The 23,027-nt window shown below is 46.3% G+C and overlaps 1 protein-coding gene across 1 annotated transcript in view; it reads right to left on the bottom strand.

Annotated features, from left to right (window-relative positions):
• Positions 1-126: 126 nt before the first annotated feature.
• The window catches only part of PIP5K1C (phosphatidylinositol-4-phosphate 5-kinase type 1 gamma), a 75,700-nt gene continuing 52,799 nt past the window's right edge, over positions 127-23,027 (bottom strand). The window contains exon 18 of the mRNA XM_066574870.1: positions 127-3,739. Coding sequence (XP_066430967.1) covers positions 3,737-3,739 — 3 coding nt within the window. The 3' untranslated portion in view covers positions 127-3,736. The remainder of the gene's footprint in view (positions 3,740-23,027) is intronic.

Raw genomic sequence — 23,027 nt, forward strand, 5'->3', positions numbered from 1 at the left:
GAGTAGCATTTCCAGCCTTGAACAGGTATGCCGAGTTACTTCTGTTCTTGCTCAGCCTAGTAGGTGTAGATAGAAGCTATAATAGCACATAGAGTACAAAGGAAGAAGTAATAAGATAACAGAACACATCAGCAGAATGCTTTAATACAGTAGGATAATTTTGATAAATTCACTATATAATAGCAGCCATCAGAAAAAAAAACAACCACAAGGAAACACAAAGTCCAACGTATTTACATCAATTTACAACCTGCTTAACTATGTCCAACCTTTTATTTCTTGATTACGTCAATGATACGAGAACACAACACAATCTAAATACAAAATAAACATTATGCACGGTACAGGAAATGAATACTTAGGATTAAACAAAAACCAAACGCAGTTCTATAGTGCACCTCATATACAGGAGCTGAAAAAGTATCCTGGTCGGGGTGGCAATCAGCAAAGTGAGTTTGGAACTTTTTTGATTGTTTATTCACTAAAGAAATAAATATGCACAAGGACTGTGCAGTGGAGTTCAAGGGGCTTTTATCACGGCGATAACTTTTCCAGCAGCATGAAATTAAAAAAATCAATCAATCATACTCCTCTCTTCGGAGCACCAGAGCGGAGTGGCTCACCTCGCCCCAGCTTGCAGGTAGACCGCCAGGCGGAAACACTTGGCCGTTACGGCCAATCAGAGACTGCAGTGTAACAGTCAGCGCTCCTGACATCAAACGCTTGGCATCACTATGTCCAGGATATGAGCACTGGAGATGTGATACTGTGGCATCTGATTGGCTGCAATGGTCATGTTCTCTCGCCCGCCCATCGACCCAGAAGCGGAGGTAGTAGGTGCCGTTCACCTCCCCTTCGGGTTATCTGAGGAGATGCGAGTATCATCTTTTTTTTTTTTTTTTTGTTTCATAGATTAGAACGAACTCCACTTCTGGAAAAGTTTTTCTAATCATGATAAAGCCTTTGAAAGTAAACTGTAATACTTGAGCCTAAAGTTTTAATGTAGCAGCACCAGGGCACACACTATATATGGGTGTGTAATTTATTAATATACACACACAACTACTTAAAAAAAAAAAAATGGAGAACATTGATGTTGATATCAAAAGATGATCCTCACCATAGTCGCTTCCTTTTCATTATCCAGGCATCCTGAAGCACCCTACAAAACTTACATTAAGACATCCGCCACATGCACACAGTGCAGGAAAATAGCCTAGAGGAACAAGAACCTGTATCCCGCAGTGAGATTGTGAACTCAAGACCTTACAGAATACTCCTAATAAAGGATATTGTCCCATTGTGATTGATCTAAGACCGAGGCTTCTTAAACCGGAAATCCATTCAACGAGTACGAAGATTGCACGGGTAAAGTTGGATCTCGAGTCGCAACTTATTTTTGGAATGAAACGGCTCTACGAAGTTCTTAAAACACATTCGACACTGCTCAGATTTCTGAAAATCCGACAACAGTCTAAGAAAACGTCAACTTCTCTGAAAGCCCTTAGTGTGAATTCTTGTGTTAGATTTGCAGCAAGTCTAGAAGCAGTGACCTTTCTTCCGAGAATACCGGTGGCAAGGTCAAGCTTGACCGATGTTCTCACAGGTCTGAAGACTGGATTTCCCTTTTAAATCAGCCAGTTCGTAACAAACCAACATTAAACGTACTGACAATGTTCCTCAACTCCCCTGTAATAGTCCTGCCTGATCGCCCCATTGCTACATACATGTGCAAATACTGAAAACAGGAGTAAATATTAAAACAAAAGAAAGCAGCTTGAATATAAATCTAGCGCTGCCACATTGAAGTGTCTGCAGAAACCGTGATACTGGGAGGGAATGTAGGAGGAAGTCTGACCTTAATTTGACTGGTAATTAGTCTACATTATAATAAAACAATACTCCAAAAACATCCTAATGCCGTCAACCGACCTGTTAGTACAGTCTAGACCGCGGCAGATATGCCCCGGTACAGTCTAGACCGCGGCAGATATGCCCCGGTACAGTCTAGACCGCGGCAGATATGCCCCGTTACAGTCTAGACCGCGGCAGATAGGCCCCGGTACAGTCTAGACCGCGGCAGATAGGCCCCGGTACAGTCTAGACCGCGGCAGATAGGCCCCGGTACAGTCTAGACCGCGGCAGATATGCCCCGGTACAGTCTAGACCGCGGCAGATATGCCCCGGTACAGTCTAGACCGCGGCAGATAGGCCCCGGTACAGTCTAGACCGCGGCAGATATGCCCCGGTACAGTCTAGACCGCGGCAGATATGCCCCGGTACAGTCTAGACCGCGGCAGATATGCCTCGGTACAGTCTAGACCGCGGCAGATATGCCTCGGTACAGTCTAGACCGCGGCAGATATGCCTCGGTACAGTCTATACCGCGGCAGATATGCCTCGGTACAGTCTATACCGCGGCAGATATGCCTCGGTCCAGTCTATACCGCGGCAGATATGCCTCGGTCCAGTCTATACCGCGGCAGATATGCCTCGGTACAGTCTATACCACGGCAGACATGCCTTGGCTCTGGCTGGCAGATGAAGTTCGTCGGGTTGCTTTTTTCTTTCCATTCACACAGTGGATTTTTAAATAGGAATAAAAAGATCTTTAAATATTTACATAAAAATATGTAAAATAAACTTAAAAAAAAGGTAGAAAACTGGATGTACCTGAAACACCGTGATGATCAGGGTCATAAAACCACAGAACGGATGGAAAACATTTTTGAAAGTCTAGAAACAGATTTCTTTATCCCCATTTAAAAGGGATTTTGTCAGCAAGTTCATGAAATGTAACTCACAGCTGAGCGCGGAGGCCGGCCGCAGGATGCAGAGTGACAGCGCTCTGTCAATCTGCATGATGTGAGCGGGAAGAAGTCGGCCCAGCCCGCCTCCATGACTCCGAACTTGGCTTTGAGTCAAACGTCATGAACCTGGAAACTGAATCCCTTTAAGAGTCCCCAAAGATAAACCTAAAAGATTAGCAAGGAAATAATCCATAAATCAAGATGAAATGAGCCGAGCATTTCCATTGGCTGTAAGTTCTGTATGTCTGGCCTGATGTTTTACGGCTTCAGACTCCAGGAACCTTTTAGCCATCGATACAAATGTGGCAGTGCAAATGACAAGAAACATTGTGGTAGATGCTAAGTGATTGGTTGTAAACTCCGATCACTGAACCAGTCCTGCGATGTAAACAAGTCAACAACGGTTAAAAGTAAAATGCAGATAGGCGCGTTAAGGACTATCACCAGATTACTCCACGCAATATAAATACTAAAAATGATTAAATATCAAAATATACAAAACAAAATGAGCAGTGTTCTAATAAAACCAAGAAGACGACGCGGCACGGGGGCCAACCGGGTGCTTCAGATGTAACGTACAGGGAGCTGCCACAATCACCAGAATCAACGACAGAGCACGGGGTAGACCTGCCCATCCCCCTTATAAATAGTTTAGGGTTCCCCTGGAGGGTGCAGTGGGGGAGCTTCTGTCTCTAGTCCAGACCAGACTAGGCATCCGGAAAGAAAGAAAAAACGCACAGACTGAAAAATAAAAGGGAATGTTTGGCAAAGCACTCGCACACCGAGGAAGGGTAATACTACAAATACACATAACAGCATAGTAGATTGGAGGAGTCCGGGACTGGTCACATCTCTTCATCCATGGTCCATCAGCATTCCCTTCTATCGTTTGTTTCTGAGGCTTTTATCAGGTATCTGCATAGTAATTACTAGAAGGAGGAAACAAGAAGAAGCTTTAGGATGCCTGGACACAAAGTTTCCAAATGTTACTTATATGAACACACGAAAAGCTAAACGTAACTGTAGACAGAGAGCAGATCAATTCACATTGAACTCAAACCAACCACAACCACGACACAACTGGTTGGTCTCCTTCTGCACATAGCAGCTTTGGGGATTTGTGTTACATTATGATTCTAGCACCCATAGATATCTGTGGGCCCACACTGTACATCTCTGCGCACGGAGGGTTTACTTCCAGTATTGTACCGTTGCAGCCTGCAGTGAGGATAGAAGTGTTCTACTCTAGAAGTATTATTACAGGAGAATGTGGTGCCTCAAAGTGCCGTGACAGTATTGATTTATATCTTATGCAGTAGTAGCATAATATCTGTACCGTGTACAGAGCAAGAAATATACGAGTTAAAGACGTATTGTAGTTAGGTTTTACTAACGGGGTCCCAGATGCAGAGCATGCAGCTTTGTCATACTCCACCTTTGTAATCAGGGGTCAGAAACGCTACCTTTTCTCCTTAGGGAGAGCACCTAGACGGTGAGGGAGGAGACTCAAAAGGCCATTCATGCTCCTCTGGGTAATATGCAAATAAGGGAGATGGAATAAAACCTCTACAGTGCCACCTACTGGAAGGCAGCATTCCTTCAAGCCAAAGTTAGACTCTTTATACAAGGCTTGTAACAATGACAGGGAATTAAGGTTATAAGGCTTGTATAAAGAGTCTAACTTTGGCTTGAGGGAATGCTGCCTTCCAGTAGGTGGCGCTGCAGAGGTTTTATTCCATCTCCCTTATTTGCAACCTTTATAAAATCACACATGCTGTAGACTTTGTATTGTTTAACCTTGTGGGGAATGTGCAGGGTGTGGGGGGCTGTTAAGCTATATAAACTCTTGTTTTGCAAACATCAATTGAGTGTTTCTTAGATCGGTCTCACATGGGTGATCCGGATTCCACATGTAGGCGCCCGCAGCGGAATCCAGCTCTGACCCCGGCCAGCGACCCCACATACCTACGCTTTTATGTATTGTGGATGACCTGGATGCTTGCTGCACAGTACAAATTTTTACAAAATATTTGTTTTTCCAGTGCTGTTGCTAGGCGATGACACTGGTACCCACAGCCAATCCGCAATGTCAACGGAAACCGCAGAAAAATAGAACATGCTGCGATTTTAAATCCGCTCACGGAAATCGCCATCTGCACGGATATGCAAATGTTCTATTTTTCCAAACTGTGCAGAATACCGTAGATAGTCCGCAGGTGCCAATGGCAGACTCCACAATTTAAATCAGATAGTGTGAAACCGGCCTTATGTGTACTCCTCTCCGATGCATAGAAGAACAATTAGGCACACCTGACTGATGAGGTGACTTACCCCCCTGCAGGGTCACCTACATTGAAAACATGGTAACTTTTTTTTCCCCAGTGTAATTTCAAGATTCGTGTGCGCAAAAAAAAATCTGTGCCATAATATGCTGAAATTGTGCAGAATCTGCCATGGAGTTGGACACGGCCTCGGCTGCAAAGTCCCATCGTGTGAATGTGGCTTCAGGCTAATTTCACACTGGCCCGTGCAATATCAGGCCATGAAACCCAGCCCATCGCATTCGGGAACATGTGAATTCCCGCGGATCTGTCAGAAACGCCTTGCCGATCCTACTTCCCTGGCGTGATGCAAGTGTTTCCCATTGTTTTAAATTGGTAACCTCGCATACCCAAAGATAGGACATGCTGAGATTTTTTTCCCTCACCGCGATGAGAAAAAAACCCCCCAAAACCCCAAACCGCTCATGTATGTGACCCCGTTCAAAAGAATAGGCTTCATATTCGTGTGAGATTTGTACGTCTCATAACCCGCAAATTTCATGCAATTTTCTCAGCTGTGTGAAAGCGGCCTTAGGCCCAATGTCCACGGGGAAAATCAGGCCCGCTACGGATTCTCCATGTAGAATCTGCAGCGGGTCCCTCCTGCCCCGCGGACATGAGGGCTGAAAATAAGAATAAATCAGAATTAACTCACCTCCCGCACGCTCCGGATACTTCCTTCGCTGCGGCGTCATCTTCTCTGCGTTGCGGACGGATCTTCATTCTTCGGCCCGGCGGATGCGCAGGATGACATCGGTGACGTGCCCCGCGCATGCGCCGGCCCGAAGCAAAATGATCCGGCCGCGACTGAGAGAAGATGGCGCCACAGCGAAGAGAAGAAACGGAGCGGGTGAGTAAAATCTGATTTTTGTCTCCCGCGGATCCGAACGGCTTCCATACGCTTCAATAGAAGCCCGCGGGAGCCGTCCCCGCGGGAGACCCGCATGAAAATGGAGCATGGTCCAGATTTTTTCATGCTCCATTTTTTTTAAAATCACTTTTATTGACCATCCGCGGGTATTTATCTACCTGCGGGTGGTCAATGCATCCCTATGGGCGCGCGGATCCGCGGGCAGGAGAAGAGTTAAAATCTGCTGCGGATTTTAATTCTTCTTTTGCCCGTGGACATGAGGCCTTAGGCCCAATGTCCACGGGCGCATCTGACTTGTGGAAACTGTTTGGGTCACTTGCGTGGAAGATCCGCAGATCAAGCCCTCCACAGGGATACATGGGCATTTACAAGTGAATTAATGCATGCGGATTTGATTTGCGGAACTTTTGGTCCGGGAAAAAAAAATTAAATCGCAGCACGCTCCATTTCCCTGCAGATCCCACGCAGACGGCTTCCACTGAAGTCAATGGAAGCCCTCCGTACCACAGGGAATCCACAATTTAATAGCGGACAGGCCGCGAGTTCCACAAGAAAGAAAAAAATAAATAAAACTTCAGTGCACACGTCGGCGGTGTGCCGGCCAGCGCTTCCACATACATCCGCAGTGAAGAAAAGAGAAGACCCGGATGGGTAAGTAGAAGTCCTGCAGTGTCCTCGGCCGTGGGCAGCAGGGTCAGATTCTACTGTGGGCTCCCGCATACGGAATACGATCCGCCCGTGGACATAGGACTTGGGCTGTAACTCCAGCTTTTGTCACACCAGCTTCTCCTTTATCTAAGCCGCTCCTGAGTGCCTGATCCACCTCGATCACTGAGCAATCACCATTCCTGGGATTTTCTCATATGCTTTGTGCTTCACTTCTAACATATTTTAAAGCTTTTAACTATCAGTGTATAGATAAAAAAATGGACATCTGGAGGCTGAAGACCTGATCGCATTATTATTGCTGGCACACGAGGGTCAACATGATTCGCGCTCCCCCAACTCCCCTCAGGTGCTGACCACCTCTCCATACACATCACATCTAACAGATCCACTTCAGGATGGGCGGTAATTTCGCCTCATGTGGACATACGCCTAAGGCCCTTTTAGACACTACGAGAATCTCTCAAAAACACTTAAAGCCATCTTTTGAGGGATTCTCGTTTTGTCTTAATGCAGGGACATCGTGCAGTTTTTGTGCACGAGTCGTTGATCCCTGAATTCTAGCTTGCCAGAATTGAGTGATCAGCTGTTATCAGCCAGCTGCGCAGATAAGATTCTCTGTGCCTGTGTCCTGCTGTGAATTCAAAGCGGGGACACTGGCAGTCAGAGCGGAGACGGATACAGCTGTTTGTTTATGCAAAGCAGCTGTATTCTCCTATTAGCGGCCGTGGCGGTGTCCCGCTCCGCTTGCATATTCTGTAGTTGCTACTTAGCTACTATAAAGTATGCAAAGATGATCGCTCAAAACTGTCATTTAAACTAAATGGGGCTTTAGGCTTCCTTGACACACAGCCTGTTTGGGCCTTAGTCACAGAGCCAAATGTTGGCAATCTGACCTGTGTCACTTTAACATAGAATAACTCCATAAAGGTTTTGCATATCCGACTGATTCTGACACTATTATTTCACCACATGTTGTGCTTCATTTAGGCCTCCTGTCCGCGGGCGAATTTTCACTGCGATCTTATGAGACTCAAGTGATGGTTACACCTGCCCTATAATTGGGTACTAGTCACGCAATATCGAGACACATGGGTACTCTCACGGGGTGTGGGCGCTCCCCCCCCCCCTTTTTCTATTCTGTATGCATAACAGCATATTGGTAAGCACATTACGGTTTTGCTGATTGTTAGCTAAGGCTAGCCTCTACGACCTTTGGCATTACACTGAGTGTATGATCTTTCATGCTCATTTACTTCCTGATAATCCGTGCGATTCACGGGGAAACGCGAAGTTGAAATATGCATATAAATCCTGATACTATGAGGAGGTTACGATTCAACAATAATCTATGATTAACGGTGCCTCAACATCTCAGATTGTGACCGACAGATATATGCCTAATCTACCTCTATTAATCGAGCCGACTTACTGGTTTGAATAAGAATTCACACTGGAGAGGTACCTGGGCCGAATTTTAGGCTCATTATACGGAGAGAATGTTGGCGTCTTTTTGGCTATCCACAAGACACTAAGTCTGGTGTGACGGCCGATAGGCTCAGTCCGCTATATATACACTTTTTCGTTCTGTGTTGCTGTTTTTGTCCGGTGTGCCCTCATTGTGCTACATGTTTTTAATAATATCAAAATACAAAATTAGAATTTTAGTGAATCGTCTAATCTGTGAAGGACGGCTAGAATTGAAGTAGACTACTGGTGCTGCGATATCTCAAATATGTGCAAATATAATGTACAACCTTTTACTAAAGATATATATTTCCGTTTACTTTATTCTGGACGCACATTTGAAAAACTTTGGGTTTTTTGTAAACGTTTTAGGAGACGCACAAATTTAACACTGCTTACATTTTGAGGAACACTTTGTTTTCCGGCACCAAGCCAAGATTGTAAAGGCTCGTAGGTGTCAGGATGATAGAGACCCCCACACATGGCCCCATTTTATAAACTACACCCCTTAATGTATTCACTGAGGGGGGCAGGAGGATTTTGACCTCACAGTTGTTTTTTAGGAGTCAATGCAATTTAGAAGAATTTTTTTTTAATTATTTTTTTCTGCAAGTGTGTAATTTGAAAGATAGTTTTTTTTTTCTATAGTGCACATGAAAATGAGGATTTACACCCCAAAATGGATCCCCGTTTGTCCTGTGTTCAAAAACTAATCCATTGTAGCCCTAATATTATGTCCACATGCACAACGGGGTCTAAACCAACAGGAGCAGCCGGTGGCTTTCAGAGCAGACATTGTGCTTGAATGTGATTTAGGCCCCACTGCCCACTTGTAGAGCCTGTGAGTGGCCAAAACGACCGAAAACCCCCACAAAAATCACCCCATGTTGAAAACTAGACCCCTTAACGAATTCATCTAGGGGTGTCCTACATATTTTGACCACACACTTTTTGAATGTTACTAAGCAAAGCAGAAGGAAACAATTATGATTTACATTTTTTGTACAGTGTACATAGGAATGAAGACTTTCACCCCAAAATAGATCCCCGTTTGTCCTGTGTTCAGAAACATACCCATTGTGGCCCTAATATTATGTCTGGCTGCATAACGGGGTCCAAACCAAAAAGGAGCATAGAAATTCAACTGTTTTCAACTTTTACGTGATCGCCATTATCCAACGTGACTGGTCAGTGCTCCGAGCTCTTGGATACCTTTAGTAGCCAGGAGATTTTACATTTCCCAGGCCCTTTCCAGCTTCTGCGCTTGCGTCCGCCATTTTGCCAATGGGTGCATGGCCAAAGTTGGGGAAAGGTCCACGGATAAAGATCCCATCGAGGGACATCACCAGAAGCCTTAGGTAAGTCATTTTACCTCACCTTATGGATTGGATCTGTGACGGTAGGTGAAATTTTAACTTTTTTTTTTTTTTACTTTCACATGATCGCTTTAATGCATTGGATAGCAGCAATCACGTGACCAGGGACCACGTACCGTGACCCCCGTGAAATCTCCGGGCACTCTGCTACGTTTGGTAGCCGGGAGATTTTAAATTACCCGAGCAATCTGCAGCTTTTGTGCATGTGTCCGCCATTCAGGTGATGGGCGCGTAGGCAGAAGTCGGGGTAAAGTCCGCGGATTAATCCCGGGGCCTTAGATACGTAATTTCATCCTCCCTCATGGATATGATCTGTGAGGGGAGATGAAACTAACTTTTTAAACTTTTTTTTTTACCTAACATGATCACTTTTGTCCATTGGATAACTGTGATCATGTGACCGGGAACCGCATACAGCGGTCCCCTGTGACATCTTTCTGCTCCAGGCTGCACATGCCAGTCGAGAGCAGAGGGATTTTAAATCTCCCAGGGCGCGAGCCCTTCTGAGCACGCGCCCGACGTTTCCATCAGGCTCGCATGCGCAGAAAGCGACGCAAGATCCTGGAAAGACCAGATCACCGCGGGACATTGTGAAGATGGGAGTAAGTATTTTCACCTCCTCTCATGGGTCTGATCCATGAGAGGCGGTGAAACTTAAAAAAGTAAAATAAAGTTAAACTTTTCCGTGATCGCCGCTATTCATTGGATAGCGGTGATCATGGGCCCAGGGACCAGTCACCGCGGTCCCCAGTGACATGTTCTGCTTCTCGGCTACCTTCAGTAGCGGGGAGCCAGGAGATTTTAAATGTCCCATGACGATCGGTCTTCTGCCCATGCACAGCCATTTTTCCTTTGGTGTGCATGCACAGAAGACGGTCGAAGGTCCTTTTCGGACCACTTTGTCGTGGGACATCGCGCAGGACAGGGGTGAATAGTTTCAGTGCCCCTTATGGACGCGATCCGTGAGGAGAGTTAAAATTCTAACTTATTTTCACTTTTTATTTACTTTAATGTGATCGGTGCTGCCCATTGGATTGTGCCAATCGCTTCCTGTGGCCCCCCATGACAGCTCCAGGTTGTCAGCTACCTCTGGGAACAGACAGCAGGGAGCTGTCACGTCCACAGCCCACGGGGCTTTAATCCTCACGGGATGCTTTTATGTCCCTGAGGATTAAAGCCCATTTAGCTAGGACGTAAAAACACTATGGGTCGTCACTAAGGGGTTAAAGAAAGTACAACGATTTTTATAAAACTGATACATGCTTTTTCTAGAGGCTTTTTTGGGTGGTGCTTTTTAGTCACACTTTTTATGTGTGTGTTCTTTCAGGATTTTTTTCCCAATAGAGAAGCTTATTAGAGATGAGCGAGCACGCTCGGATAAGCCAGTTACTTGAGCGAGCCTCGCTCTTCTCGAGTAACTGCTTACTGGTCCGAGCGTGCTCAGGGGGGGGGTCAGCGGGGGAGAGAGTGAGATCTCTCTCCCCCGCTGACCCCCCCCCCCATGAGCACGCTCGGACCAGTAAGCAGTTACTCGAGAAGAGCGAGGCTCGCTCAAGTAACTGGCTTATCCGAGCGTGCTCGCTCATCTCTAAAGCTTATATAAAAGTTTATGCAAAAACACCAGGAAAAAAAAAAAAAAACTAAAAAAAAAGCTTACAGCTAGTTACGATTGGAAAAAATAAAGTGACTACACTTACCGGTAATTACCTCACAGGAATTAAATATATTCATCCTGTATAAACGCATGCAGCGACTAAACAAGAACTGTTCAGGTATTCCGTTTTAGCGCTGTTCAGAAGTGACCGACCGCTGGCTACACTGAGCGACTGTCTGCTTACTGTGAATGGAAGCGGCGGGGGGAGAGCACTCCCTGGCCAGCTCGCCTCTATACTGGCAGCACTTTCAGCGATACTCGCTCTTGTATCACCGGGACCAGCTGTCAGGTATCGTTTGCCTTACAGCTCGCCCCGTGCAAATGGGGCATAATAGTTCTCTCTCGAACCAATGACGGTACCCTGGCACCTCCCACCACGGGACAGGAAACTCGCGCATATCAGAGTGGGACTCACCTCTCCCCCTCCCCAAGTTCTTTGGCAAACATGTCCAATACTGATTTTACTAATTTTTTTTTTATGACATTTTGTAAATTTTTACTACACATATATGAAACTTCTTAATATGATAGAGAAAATTTTAAAAAGAGAGGGGCAAGAAGCAGGGTGCCACCACGGGTTCAAGAAAAACAGATGACCTGATCCCACTTTTAGCATCTCACCCATGACGGCAGCCCTGGAGAGTTACAAAAGGAATCCAATATCTAGGCGGTATAACGGCCTATTATACCTTTCAGCCAAAGCAGAGAACAGATGCAGGATTTAATGAGTCTATAATGTGTAAAGAAGGTGTGACGAGAGCTCCATGAAGCAGTCCTGCATATCTCATCCAGAGAGACCTCCTCACCCTCTAGTAAGAAACAGAAACTGCTCGGTGGAACGAGTTGAGAAAACCGGAGGGGGGAGATTCTGGCCAATGAGAGCCTGCCTGGCCCACCTGCCCACCTGCACAACCCCGATCCTGCCCCTGATATTGGAAGAGAAGATTCTCAAAGGATCTCCAATCTTTGGAAACAAAGCTGAACCAAAAAGGCAACTTCTAACATAAAGTCACTTCTGGGGATTGCTGAAAAAGGAAATTCTGGTATATGGAAGAAAAGCTCAGTAACCCTTCTAGCAGCAGTGATAGCAGGCAAAAAGGCTACATTTACTGGAAAGCAATTTGGTTTAGTCAGCCTTGTCCGCTCCCCATTTTGAACCTTCTAGAGCATCGTGTGGCACAGAATGTTAGGGCAGCTGAATCACAGTCCTAAGCTCTCGCTCACGACCTGAAAGTTGCTCGTCCAATCCCCCGCTTGGTTCAGTTGGCTGGCTGAAGATTGACTCAGCGGCCTCCTATCCTTTCCGAGGTCGGTAGAATGATCACCCAGCCTCGGGGTGGGGGTAATAAATGACTTGAAAGTGTTGTGGAATAAGGTGGCACTATACAAATTACAAGGCTTTAATATAAATTATATATATTTAATTGTTTTTTCTTTGAGGTTTCAGTCCCAGTGAGAAAATCCTGGCCTCTGCCCATGTCTGAGCCCATTAGCTGCTGCTACAAACCTCTTAACCCAGAGATGTAAAGCCAAATTTATAATCTAGAAAAGTTCTAAGACCTGCTATCTGTACTCTTAAGAGTACTCCGTTTGGGGCCTGTATCTAGACCCACCTGTAAAAATTCAAGGGTAAGAGGGATGTCTGGTTCAGCCTGAATGAAGCCACATCTCCCCATTCGCTCCCTATCCCCACTGACGGGCCTCCATCGTCAGGCACATTAATCTGCTCTATTACCAAGGAACCAAAGACATATTGGACAGTTGGGGACCACCGCAGAAGGGAAAGCCTGGCTGTCGAGGCCATGAAGATCATTTGGTGTAATGACAAGGGATCATTGTTCCACCTCCGAAGAATATCCCAGTGAAGAGGGCGAGATCAGAATGGAGGCCATCTGGACAACTGGAATGCAAAAGGTTATTAATCCCACCACTGATCTGGCCTGTCGGATAGTACAAGAATGGGTCAAAGGAGGTTTAATGTTCTGGACCTCATGAGGACTTGTTTTTCTTGAGGGAAAAATTACACTTGACAAGTAAGGCCGCCTGCAGACGAGCGGGTCGGATCCGGCGGCGAGAATTCTCGCCGCGGGACCCGACCCAAGCGCCTGCAGAGACGAGCGCGTACTCACCCGCGCCTGGCAGCCCCGGCTCTTTCATGTGCCGGCAGCTGGCGCATGCGCAGACCGGAGCCGGGGGCCGGGTGAGTGACGTATCTGTGCGAGCCCCGCACAAAAATAGGACATGCCGCGGTTTGTTTGCCGCGCGACATTTCGCGCAGCCGTCTGCATAGGAGTGCGTATTGTAATGCACTCCTATGTAGGCTTTGAGCGGCGGAAATCCCGCGGGATTTCCGCCCGTGTGCAGGCGGCCTAAAGTTGAGAAAAATCCCCAGAAAAAAAATGCATCTGGTTGCGGGTGTTATATTGGACTTCATGCTGATGATGTTCCAACGAAGGTCAGTTATTACTGACACTACCAGAAAGTCATCCAGGTACAGGATACTCAGAATGTCCCTTTGCTGATGGACATCTTCTGTGCTACAAGCTTTGTGAAGACACTCAGAGCTTGAGAGATGCCAAACGGAAGCGCCTTGTACTGGAAATGAACCAAATTGCCTTGAAAAAATAATGTTCCGATCCATCCCGCCCATCAGAAATCTGTCTCATGGCAGTATGCGTCCTTCAGATCCATTGATGCCATCACTCACCCAGGAAAAAGCTAATTTATAGCGGAAGCTACAGACTCCATCTTGCAAATAAGATAGATGGAATAATACCTCCACAGTGCCACCTACTGGAAGGGCAGCATTCTGTAAGAATGCTCTTTGAATTCGAAACAAAGAACCCGCTCTTGGTGTATCCAGAACCTATGGACTTGCCAGGATGTTTTCCCAGGCTGAGACAAACCGTGTTCGATGTCCCCCCACACTTTTCTTCTGGCATCATTGATTGGACTCCTTGTTGAATGATAAAACCTCTGAGATTTTTTGAAAATCTAAACTTCTTGGGATCTGAAACTTTTTGAGGATCTTAGTTCTTGAATTGTAGTTTACAAAAACGGAAGGAATTGACAGGTCTGGGTGGAAAGTCAGAAGTCCTTTCAAGAAGATCATCCACAGGAAGCCCAAACAGCTCACCTGAACAAGGTATCACACACCGTCTGTTCTTGGAGGCCAAATCCCCCTTCTATGCAAAGCCCAAATCTGAAGCAATACCTTTTAATGCTGAAGTAGATCGGGAGAACCAGGGGCTCACCGGGCCGCAAAGATTGTATTGCTGCAAAGGCTGCCTTAAAATCCCACAATTCTTCTGAAGCAGCAGATGGTCGAGTCCCCTGTAACTACATCATCATATCAACGCGCCCCGATTCTTGTGTTCTATGGAACTGAAAGGTATGAAGTTACCGGACTTCACAAAGCAATATTCTGTATTGTACATAATCAAGGCCAAAGGTTTTTAAAGACCTTACTTCCCGTTGGTTTAACCTGCACTTGGACGTCTCTGGTGTTACTAATGTTTATAACTGAAGAATTCCATGGATACTTTACCACATTATAAAGAAATCTTTGAACTATTACATAGTAACCTGGTATATGCTGGACTGAACCATTACCCCCAATGTTCATCCATGGAAGGCAAAAAAAAAAAAAAACAATGAGGTAGAAGCCAATTTTCATCATTTAAGGGAGGGGAGAGAAAAATAACAAAATAAAAAAAAAAAAAAATCAATCCCGACTTGAATCTGGCAATCAGAATAATTCCCGCATCGCCAACGCTTCTGAAGTAACCAGAGATATAACGTTATAGTGTAACGCTCAAGAAAGACGTCCAGGGGCCTCAAACTCTTATCGAGTTCACAATCACCACGTCCTCAAGAGAGAGTCCCATAGTCTCACTGCTCCTACAGTAAAGAACCCTCTTCTATGTCGGCATAAAAACCTTCTTCCCTTTAGGACGTAGAGAGCGCCCCCTTGTTACAGTCCTGGGTATAAATACATGATGGGAGAGATCTCTGTACTGACCCCTGATATATTATACATAGTTATTAGAGCGCCCCCTTGTTACAGTCCTGGGTATAATAGATGATGGGAGAGATCTCTGTACTGACCCCTGATATATCTATACATAGTTATTAGAGCGCCCCCTTGTTACAGTCCTGGGTATAATAGATGATGGGAGAGATCTCTGCACTGACCCCTGATATATCTATACATAGTTATTAGAGCGCCCCCTTGTTACAGTCCTGGGTATAAATACATGATGAGAGATCTCTATACTGACCCCTGATATATCTATACATAGTTATTAGAGCGCCCCCTTGTTACAGTCCTGGGTATAATAGAGGATGGGAGAGATCTCTGTACTGACCTCTGATATATCTATACATAGTTATTAGAGCGCCCCTTGTTACAGTCCTGGGTATAATAGATGATAGGAGAGATCTCTGTACTGACCTCTGATATATTATACATAGTTATTAGAGCGCCCCCTTGTTACAGTCCTGGGTATAATAGATGATGGGAGAGATCTCTGTACTGACCCCTGATATATCTATACATAGTTATGAGAGCCCCCCCTTGTTACAGTCCTGGGTATAATAGATGATGGGAGAGATCTCTATACTGACCCCTGATATATCTATACATAGTTATTAGAACACCCCCTTGTTACAGTCCTGGGTATAGTAGATGATGGGAGAGATCTCTGTACTGACCCCTGATGTATATATACATAGTTATTACAGCGCCCCCTTGTTACAGTCCTGGGTATAATAGATGATGGGGGAGATCTCTGTACTGCCCCCTGATATATCTATACATAGTTATTAGAGCGCCTCCTTGTTACAGTCCTGGGTATAATAGATGATGGGAGAGATCTCTGTACTGACCCCTGATATATTATACATAGTTATTAGAGCGCCCCCTTGTTACAGTCCTTGGTATAATAGATGATGGGAGAGATCTCTGTACTGACCACTGATATATCTATACATAGTTATTAGAGCGCCTCCTTGTTACAGTCCTGGGTATAAATACATGATGGGGAGAGATCTCTGTACTGACTCCTGATATATTATACATAGTTATTAGAGCGCCCCCTTGTTACAGTCCTTGGTATAATAGATGATGGGAGAGATCTCTGTACTGACTCCTGATATATTATACATAGTTATTAGAGCGCCCCCTTGTTACAGTCCTTGGTATAATAGATGATGGGAGAGATCTCTGTACTGACCCCTGATATATTATACATAGTTATTAGAGCGCCCCCTTGTTACAGTCCTTGGTATAATAGATGATGAGAGAGATCTCTGTACTGACCCCTGATATATTATACATAGTTATTAGAGCGCCCCCTTGTTACAGTCCTGGGTATAATAGATGATGGGAGAGATCTCTGTACTGACCCCTGATATATCTTTACATAGTTATTAGAGCGCCCCCTTGCTTAGGATTGCATTCTGCTGCCTTAACACTCTACACCAGAGTCCAGGGGCCCTTTCCAGATCCTCTTGCAACCATATTCTGTCCTCTTCTGTTAATTACTTTCCAAAGTTTTCTATCATCAGGAAGTATTGATATTGTACGGTCTACTATTCCGCCCGCTCCCCGTTATTGCCAGTCACAGCTCCACAGGGTTTCACCCTGAAAATGTATCAATAGATTACTGGTACAGGTAAAGAAGCCAAACTAATGGTGTTTCTTTGGCCAGCTTAGACATAGCGTAGCAATAAGAGGCACCGCTGTCATCAGGGCCCTAAGTTATCGAGGTGCCCACAGGATCACTGACACTAACTAGGCATTTTGCCCCAAATCTCTGACTAGCACACACCGTTGACCAACAGTGTAGCAGTGTCCATGCCCCAACTCATCTTTCCCCATTATCCCGATCTCAGCAAAGATGACCGAGGACCGACGAGCAGCTAGAATCCTCCATCAGACAAGAATGGGACATTTCTACATAGAACTCCAACAATTGGTCTCCCAGAAGAGGGGATGCTACACAACGGTAGACATGATCATGGCCCAACTTTTTGAGATGTGTTGCTGCCATTTTTTAAAATAAAATTGAAAAAGTGTCTTCCTTTCAACTTCTGATGCGTGTTCTATGTTCTACTGCACACGTGTCACACACGCAAGGCCTGTCTGCAGAATCAGGCCGCCGGCCATGCAGTATTGTGCTCACCCAGACTGCAGGTCTAGTCCAGCAGCAGCGGAGTCTGACCGCTGACCTCTCCCCTCGGCGTCTGGGTGCAGCGACCTGTACACAGCGCAGATGCCAAGGGGAGAGGTCAGCGGTCACGGACACTACACTGCACTGCAGCCGCCAGACCAGAGCTGCAGGCGGGGGAGGGGAGATGAATGCCTGTAGGGATGCTGCCTGGCTCGAGATTATTGTGTTGCGAGACACAAATCACAGCCGAATATCAACCCCATTCAGTTGCATATGGTCATACAGCCAACAGTTTTGTTCCCACAGTGGCGCGTCCATTCTTGATTCGTGCTCTTGCATGGCAGCATCTAGTGTCGTCACTGGAGGCGGCGGCAGCACCATGTGCGAGGTGCGCCATGCGAGGATTCTCTATTGGAAACAATGGGACACCCTGCGCGATCCTCTGCGGTGGCCATCAGGTGCGGTGGGGGATCGCTTCCTCCCTGAAGTGATGCAAGGCTGTTGCGAAACAAAAATGCCTCAGCGAAATCAGGCCGCGAATCACATCGCACTCATCCGTGTGAAGTTAGCCTTAGGCTGCATGCACACGGCAAAGCCGGAATCCTGCAGCAGCGGCATCAGTCCGTCCGTGCGTGCGTACCTGCCTTCTTGGATCATCTGTACTGTGGGTGGTCCGCACGGCTCGCCATTGGACATGCACAATACAGATTGTTATTTTTTTACACATCTGCTTTCCCCACGTCATTGTCTAGCGAGGACACGAAATCCACGACCTTTCCACAATGTCAATTGCGGAGGGTCGCGGATTGGACGGCTTCCATTGACATCAAGGAAAGCCGTCCGCACGGAATCTGCACAAAAAATGGAGGATGTGGAGCTTTTTCTTCCATGAACAGAAACCACAATTTGTTTCCGCTCGTGTGCAGGAAGAATCATTTTTGCATTGTATGCGATGGCAGGTATTTGCTGCGGCATCCAGAGGCAGACGCCCGCTCCGGATTCCGCGATTCAAATCCGCCCGTCTGCGTCAGGCCTTAGGGCGATTTCTTTCACACATGCGGTTTTTAGGAATATCACAAATTATTATTTTTTGCTGCCCTGTCTCACACATTTTCTCTAAAAAAACCAAAAAAACCAAAAAAAAAAAACAAAAACAAAACATAGCAGCTAGAGGCTTTTTTTTTTCTTTCAACCGAGCGAAACTGAAGGATAATCTTACAGTGTAAACGCAGCTAACAATCGGATGAATGACAAACCACTCACTTTTTATTCGTTTTACGCAGGCACAAGAGTCATCGTTGGCTCACTCACTAATCGTGGCGTCCTACTTTACCCATTTTTTTGGATTCATGATATTTTTTTCAAAAGACAGCAGGTCTTTAAAAAAACAAACAAACAAACAAACCCGCCCCCCAACATCTCACCTCCTATTTACCCCCCCCCCGCCCTATAACATTGGGTTTCTGATTTTTTTCCTCTGGAGGACACTGCAATATTCCATCATCTAGTTCTGATTGGTGATGTAGACAAGCCGGTGTGTTGGGTGACCAGATGCCGTATACTTACAATATACTTTTTTTTTGAAGAGGCCTCATGTATTTGTATAAGAGAGGAGTCTCCGGCATTGGTTTCCGCCCAGTTGCCAGCCGTCTCGCTGCTTACTGTAAGTAGCATACACAGCGGGAAAAGCAACCTCACACATAGTACAAGTGAAGTAAAGCTGCGGAATGTAGCATCTGCCGCCAATGTCCTTCGTCCGTATGAAGAGGTTCAGAAGGGGTCAGAGGAAGAGGTCAAGAATTGCTCTGATGAACTGTGGTGAACAGCCCAGATCGCCCCCATCTACAAGGCTCCACCCAACGGGTCTGAATGCACAACTGGCCGACGACCCAGTCAAGTGCCACTCTAAAAGAAACAAAGGCACCATTGTAGTGCGGCACTCTGCTGACTGGCGGAAGCGGCACAGATCGATGACCGCTTCCCATTGGCTGTTCGGAGTAGGTCATCTAATTTGTAGCAGCTACGAGAAGCTATCCCTGCAGTAGGGGGCAGTAATCCTACAGAAGGACTTCATCACCTAGTGGAGTCCAATGACCAACTGCTGCAGGTCTGAAGACCAGAAGGAGGTTCTATGCATTACTGGCCCCAGGTCTCCAAGTAAGGGGCCCTTTAGTGTATACTTGCCATTTTACAAAATACCCAATCCACTCGGAGAGATACTAATTGTTCTTGGAGAGCAGTATCCCAGGTGACCCTGTAACAGGAGCCACAGCTGCAGCAGGAGGGTCTCCACCACTGTGATTGTAGGGGGTTTCCAACTCTAAAGTATTGATGACCTATCCTCATCCAGGGACCGCCCTGTACTCTGCAGCCACGTAGGAAAGAGCTCAGCAGAACTGAGCGGTGGGGGACCAAAGTGTTAGTATAGCGGTTTTTTTAAATAAAAGGTGTCAATTGTTTCTGCATTTATCGCACTTTCTGTATCCCTTTATGGCCGCCTGCAGACGGCCGGGTCAGATCCCGCTGCGAGAATCCTCGCAGCGGGATGCGGATCCGGGCCCCTGCAGAGACCTGCGGCTCACCCGCTCCTAGAGTCTCCTCTCTGTGCTGTGTACTGGCTGCCGCCCAACTGGCGCATGCGCAGAGCGGAGCCGAGCCAGCTCATCACCACTGACATTTCTGTGCAGGCCTCTGCGAGACCCACACAGAAATAGAACATGCCGCCATTTGTTTTCAGCGCGTGTTTTCACGCATAAAAGTCACGGCCGTCTGCACAGGACTGCATTATCTAATGCAATCCTATGGCAGCTGGCACAGGAGGAAATTCTACGGAAAATCCCGCCGCGGAATTTCCGCCTGTGTCAGATAGAGGTAAAGTCCCATTTACTGACCCCTAGGGTGATGTCACATCGTGACGCTTTCTTGGCAGACTGTTTTCGTGGGATGGTTCCCCTTGCCTTCCCCAGTCATCCCCCTCATTTTACAGACCTCAGAAGGATGGCAGGCTACTGAGTTAACCTCCAGCCAGCTAACTGAATTAAATCCGCAACCTTCAGGTCGTGAGCGAGAGGTGAGGACTGCATTCTGCTGCCTTAACACTCATTCTGTCAGACAGCCCCTTTAATCTTGTAATGCAGCTTTCTTATACATGTTGGGTCTCAATTCCTGCAAGGAAATCTTTTTGTTTAGAGTCTGAAAAGCTGTAAGCTATAGTCGTGCCCAGCTACATTTAGGCACTCGGGCGGGATTTCCCGCAGAATTTCCACCCGTGCCCGCTGCCATAGGATTGCATTGCAAAACACAATCCTATGCAGACGGCCGTGAATCATCCGCGTGAAATCACACGCGGAAAACAAGTTGCGGCATGATCTATTTCTGTGCGGGCCTTGCAGAGGTCCGCACAGAAATGTCAATAGTGACGGGCCTCTGTGTCCAGAGCTGGTAATACGGGAGCTAAACATGTAAGCCCGGCGATCGCCTACTAGTGTTCAGGCTATACACGCTCACATAAATGATGGTCTATAGTCATATCCAGCTCTCCGGAGTTTAGAAATAGGAGATCAGGAGTTCTTCTGGCCTCTCGAAACAAACAAGAATGAATTCATTCCCCTCGCCAGTCCATCCAGAATGTAGCAGCCAGGCTTATCATTTTGTCAAGCCGATGCCTCCACCCTGCGGCAGGCCCTACACAGATGCCTCCACCCTGCAACAGGCCCTGTATTGGTTGCCCGTCAAATAAAGAATGAAATGGAAGAATAGAATACAATTTAAAGGGGTTGTCCCGCGGCAGCAAGTGGGTCTATACACTTCTGTATGGCCATATTAATGCACTTTGTAATATACATTGTGCATTAATTATGAGCCATACAGAAGTTATAAGAAGTTTTATACTTACCTGCTCCGTTGCTAGCGTCCTCGTTCCCATGGAGCCGACTAATTTTCGCCCTCCGATGGCCAAATTAGCCGCGCTTGCGCAGTCCGGGTCTTCTGCAGTCTTCTATGGGGCCGCTCGTGTAGAATGCCGTCTCCGTGTAGCTCCGCCCCGTCACGTGCCGATTCCAGCCAATCAGGAGGCTGGAATCGGCAATGGACCGCACAGAAGCCCTGCGGTCCATGGAGACAGAGGATCCCGGCGGCCATCTTCAGCAGGTAAGTATGAAGACGCCGGACCGCCGGGATTCAGGTAAGCGCTGTGCGGGTTGTTTTTTTAACCCCTGCATCGGGGTTGTCTCGCGCCGAACGGGGGGGGGGGGGGTTAAAAAAAAAACAAAACCCGTTTCGGCGCGGGACAACCCCTTTAAAGTAGTCACTCTCATCCATAAAGCTCTCCGCAGTGCTGCACCTCCCTGATCTCTGCCTACCACCCTACCCATGATCTCTGCTCTGATAATGATCTCAGACTAAGTTCCTCTCTAATCCAAACCTTCCACTCCCACCTCCAAGATTCCCAAGCTGCACCAGTTCTCTGGAATGTGCTACCCCAGACAATCAGGTTCATTCACATTTTTAAGGAGGCACACCATATTGAACAATCTAAATTCTTCTCCATCTACCCTACTTCTACAGCCCTCTTAGGAAAACTGCCCCCTCCTTCTCACTGCATCCCCCAAATACCTGATCACACTTCTTATCTGTCCATTCACAAAACATGGCTGGTGATGGAGACACACGGCTTTATGTACACATGTACAGTATGCTATGTATATACCTCCTTATTAGTCTGTAAGCTCTTGCAGGCAGCGCCTCACCACTATTGTCCAAGAAGGGCATTGGTTGGTTTCTGGATGTTATGACCTACTTTGTCTACATTTTCCCCATTTTGTAAACCGCTGCGGAATATGTTGGCGCTATACAAAGATTATTATTAATATTATCATATTACTTTAAGGGGTAAGTCCCATTCTAAGACTCTGTGGCACTGGCCAGGAGATGCTCGCTGCTTGTTCCATAAGGCCCCTCATACACGGTTGGTAAAATGTGCCAAAAATAAAGCAGACCGTGCTCAAAAATTGGGGCATTAGAAAACGCCATGTTTGGGCGCAGGTCTGCGAAGCCCTACTGAAATCAGTGGGGGCGTTCTACCACAAAAAGCGCATGTGTGAGAGCGGCCCGACTCTCATAAGCTTCAATGGAAAGCCATCAGTTCTTCCTGCAGCCCCTTACACTTCAGTGGAAATAAGGGCTGCGAAAGCGATTCGGATTCTACCCAGGGATGCCAACGTGGTTTTTGCCAGGAAGGACTTGTGAAATGTGTGACTTTCCTTTGTGTCGATCTGGTTAAGCAGTTAGAGTCGGTGGACAGGGAAAATGTGATTTTACTGCTGTTTTCTCCAGACTCTGTATCAATGGCCATATCTCCTTAGGGCTCACTCACACAGTAGATCTACATGCGTAATACGGAAATCCGAAACGCCATTGATTTACATTTACAATCTCAGCCTGTCCTGCTTCTATGAACTGATACAGGGCATTCTGTGCGGGACGGCCCCTAGTTTTTTTTTATTATCATTTTTTAATATTTTTGTTTCTTAAAGACGGGGTGACCAAAAAAAGCACAATTCTGGAGTTCTTTATTCTTTTTGCCGACGTTACGGACGCAGCGATACCAAATATGTATTTTTGTTTTATTATTTAATATAAATATAGCAAAAGGTTTTTCTTTTAAACTTACTTTTTTAATAATTAGTAA

Source organism: Eleutherodactylus coqui, chromosome 7 (genome assembly GCF_035609145.1).
Source record: "Eleutherodactylus coqui strain aEleCoq1 chromosome 7, aEleCoq1.hap1, whole genome shotgun sequence".
Taxonomy (NCBI): Eukaryota; Metazoa; Chordata; class Amphibia; order Anura; family Eleutherodactylidae; genus Eleutherodactylus; species Eleutherodactylus coqui.